The 3,934-nt window shown below is 46.5% G+C and overlaps 1 protein-coding gene across 1 annotated transcript in view; it reads right to left on the reverse strand.

Annotated features, from left to right (window-relative positions):
* Nucleotides 1–3,934, reverse strand: part of SH3PXD2B (SH3 and PX domains 2B) — a 92,591-nt gene that overhangs the window by 43,585 nt on the left and 45,072 nt on the right. The window contains exon 6 of the mRNA XM_010851292.1: nucleotides 1,569–1,594. Within this exon, the coding sequence (XP_010849594.1) occupies nucleotides 1,569–1,594 (26 nt within the window). The remainder of the gene's footprint in view (nucleotides 1–1,568; nucleotides 1,595–3,934) is intronic.

Raw genomic sequence — 3,934 nt, forward strand, 5'->3', positions numbered from 1 at the left:
CACCACTTGGACTTCTCTTGGATCTGCTCCTCTTGCAAGCCCTCTAACAAGGCTATCATCCACCCAGCACTGCACTGATACACTTGCAACAGATCTACTTAGGAAGACTCTTGTTTTCCTTATTCCGAGCAGTCACAAAGTCCTCTAGAATATCAGGAATATTTCTAGTAGTTCTTTAATTATCCCTGTCCTCTTTATTCCCAACACCACTACTTTAGTTCAGGGCCATGCCTAACCTTACCAGGATTATTTCATAACTTCCTAACTAGCGTTGCTGCTTCCAACCTTATGTGCTGTCTGTTTCCTCCCTCCCTCCCACCCGTCCACTCCAAGAAAGTCTCCGCACACTCAAAGCCAGAAACTCTATGACCGGCCTAAGACTGTCTGCTTCTCTTCTCCTCTCTGCTCTTTTCTAAGAAACCTATCATTATCCTCAGGGTTCAAGGGCTATTTGTAGATTTAGCAGGATGTCACGGCTCCAGCCAGTACCTATTAAGCAAGAAAGCAGAGCTATAAACAGACTGATGGGGGAAAGGCTGGAGTTCATGCATGACCCCATACCTTAAGGCAAAGAGATGCAGTTCTTTTCTACTCTTCCCTGCAAGAATAGCCTTGGGGCCTGTAAAGCTGACCACAGGCCTGGTACCCAGAGGGAAGTAAAGGGATAAAAGATGTTGAATTTGGCATTATTACTGATGCTGGATGAGAACACCTTTGTGCGTTGAATGAGTAATTCAACATAAAAAGAGCATATATATCCTTAGTGCATGCCACACACGGTTCTAAGTGCTTTACATATTATTATATTAATAAACCCTATAATAATCCTACAAGGTAGAATACTATCCTTATCCCCATTTTACAGATGAGGAAACTGAGGCCCATCATAAAGAAGGCATCCTTTTTCACTTCGGGGATCTCTGCTTGGCCTCCTCTCCTCTCTTCCTTATCAACCCCCTCAAACTTCTTGGAGTTCTAGATAAATAAAAGAATTTAGAACTCTGGAAAGCTCTGAAGGCCGTGTTGCCTCCAGATGTGGCACGGGCTTGGGCCTTTGCAGACATGCAGGATGTTCTTGGGCTGCAGGAGGATAAAGTTGGGCGATTGTAAATCTAAGCTTATCAACCCCAGGTCTGTGAGAACTCAATCTTTACTCTGCACATACTCAAAATCTCACCTTCTTTTTTTCCACAATTGCTCCTGATGAAAGAGTCATGCTGTCCAGGGAATGAAAGTGCATTAAGAAGGCAGAGAACTGACTACGTGGAAGTGAGTACGGGAGCTGCCTGCAAGAGCAGTCATCACTGCCCAGATCAGTGGCTGATTGAAGGAAGCACACAGACAGGCCTGGCACAGAGGCTGGCAAATGGATCAGGCCCAAATCTACTGCACACTCGCATTTCTGAGCTTGCACGCTGTCCCCTCAGCCCCAAGTGCTCCTCATTATCCATCCATCCATCCATCCATCCCATCGCTGTATCCCCCATGTGGTGCCCAGGGCCTTGGACATCACTCAGTAGGGGTATACTAAACATCAAATCAATAGAAGAAATGGAAAATATTCTTACCAGATTTCTTTTTCCCAACATGTTCCCTGTATAGGAAAGAATGGGGGTGGGGAAGAGTAATGAGTCAGTATCTCTTGTGTATTGCTACAAGTTATTCCATTAAGAAAAGGAGATTTTTCCCTCCCACAACATCTCCAGTGAATGAACGTAAGATCCACGTCAGCCCCAGGGACCCAGACCTCCTTAAAAGAAGGAATTCCTTTTAATTTTCTCCTTTTGCTCTGGTGCCCTGGGGACAGCATCTGCACTCTGTTTGTAGAGGAGGGTGCTCCAGGGAGTTGATGGGCAGGGGTGAGTATGCAATCTGAAAACAGGAGGTAGACCCCCACGCTGCACGGGGCCTGAGGCCACCTCATCAGGCTCGGGGGCGGCCTCGCCTACCCTGAGCAGTGCCCTGAGCTGAACAACTGGAGCAGGAAACTCTTGGTGGTGAGGGGAATACATTGCACCCCTCCCTCATGGCGACACCCAGGACACCATTACAGGCTGGAACCCATACAGAATGAGCAATCACGTTTTATACTTGTGAACCACAGGCAGAGTTTATACACACAACTGCGTTATGAACACAATGTTACAAATGAGGGTTTACAACATACTTTTAAGTAAATTATCCCATTGGTAAAGAGCTTTCCAGTGTTACAGAAAGTAAGATGAGATGGTTGGCTTGAGATAGATACTGTGGCAACAGCAGTATTAGCTAATACTTAAATTTCTGATAAATACTGTTAACTTGTGCCAGGATCCTGCTAGGTATTTTGAGTTCACTCACTTAATACTCATAATAACCCTCAGAAATACATGCTCTCTGAACACCCATTTTACAGATGAGGAAACTGAGACACAGAGAGGCTAACTAACTCACACAAGGTCACACAGCTTGCAAGCAGCATGGCCAGGGTCTGAATCCAAGTCTGTCTAAATTTTTAAGGATTGAGATGCAACTCACTTGCGTAAATTTCATTCTTTTAAAGTATAGAATTCACTGTTTTTTTAGTAATATTCACAAAGTTGTGCAACCACTGCCACCATCAAATTCCAGGAAATTTTCATCTAAAAAGAAACCCCGTACCGCTTAGCAGCTCCTCTCCATTGCCATTCCTTCCAGCCCTTGACAACTATTAACACACTTGCTGTTTCTAAGGCTCTGTCTATTCTGGACGTGCACTATGAATGGAATCATACAATAGGTGGCCTGTAACTGGTTTCTTCCATGTAACATAACGTTTTCAAGGGTCATCCATGTGGTAGCTCACATCAGTGTTCCATTCCATTTTATGGCTGAATAAAATATTATTCAATGGGATACCATTGTGTGGATAAATCACACTCTTATCTGTTCATGGACATTTGGGTGGTTTCCACTTTTTGGCTATTACAAATAATGCTTTATGAACGGTATACACAAATTTTCATGTACATATTTTTATTTCTCTTGGTTATATACATAGAGATGGAATCGCTGATGAAACAGTAACTCTAGGTTTAATTTTTGAGGAATTGTCAGGCTGTCTCCCACAGCAGCTACACCGTTTACATTCTCAGCAGCAACGTGAGGAGGTTTCAATTGCTCCATGTCCTCAACACCACTTGTTACTGTCTTATCTTTCTGAGTCCAGCCACGCTAGTGGGTATGAAGTGGTATCTCCCTGTGGTTGGGACTTGCATTTTCTGATGGCTAAGGATGCTGAGCATCTTTTCATATGCTCACTGGCCATTTCTGTATCTTTTCTGAAGAAATGTCTATTCAGTGTCTGATTTTAAAGTCTGGGTTTTTTAATAATGTTTTGGTGTAATCTGAAAAGTTGGGGAGCAGGGAGCTAAGCTCTGGAGCCCGGGGCTGCCCTTCTGCATGTCTGGAAGCAGCGGCAGGGCTGGGCCGGTCAGGAGTGATGTCCTCTGGCCAGGTGTTGTCCAGCGAGGCCCAGTGTCACACTCTGTGTGGAGGAAGGCGAGGGTGACAGGGGAATCTCCCGCTCACTGTCCCTGCCGTCCACTGCGGACAGGGTCCTGGTCGGAGCGCTGTACCTCGACTGACCCCCAGAACCCTCCCATCACTCCACTCCGCAGGTGGAGACATGGAGGCCCACTGAGGTGAGGCGCTTCTCCCAGGACTGGAACCCGGCAGGCCTGGCTGGAGCTCACTCTCTGACCAAGCCCCGTACAGTTCTGCGGGAGGAGCTATCCTTAAAACGGCCGGGTTCAGGACACACCAGCAAAGGCCTCTAAAGTCTGCTTCTAAGCAGAGCGCCCTCTGTCCGCATGGCTGTCCAGGCTGTGACCTGGACCGTGGTCCGGGACAACTGAAATCCCGGCTCCTGCCCTGCCCTGTCCCTGCTGTTACCACTGCACTGGCCCAGCTGGAG

Source organism: Bison bison, unplaced genomic scaffold, assembly GCF_000754665.1.
Source record: "Bison bison bison isolate TAMUID 2011002044 unplaced genomic scaffold, Bison_UMD1.0 scf7180017864301, whole genome shotgun sequence".
NCBI classification, from domain to species: domain Eukaryota; kingdom Metazoa; phylum Chordata; class Mammalia; order Artiodactyla; family Bovidae; genus Bison; species Bison bison.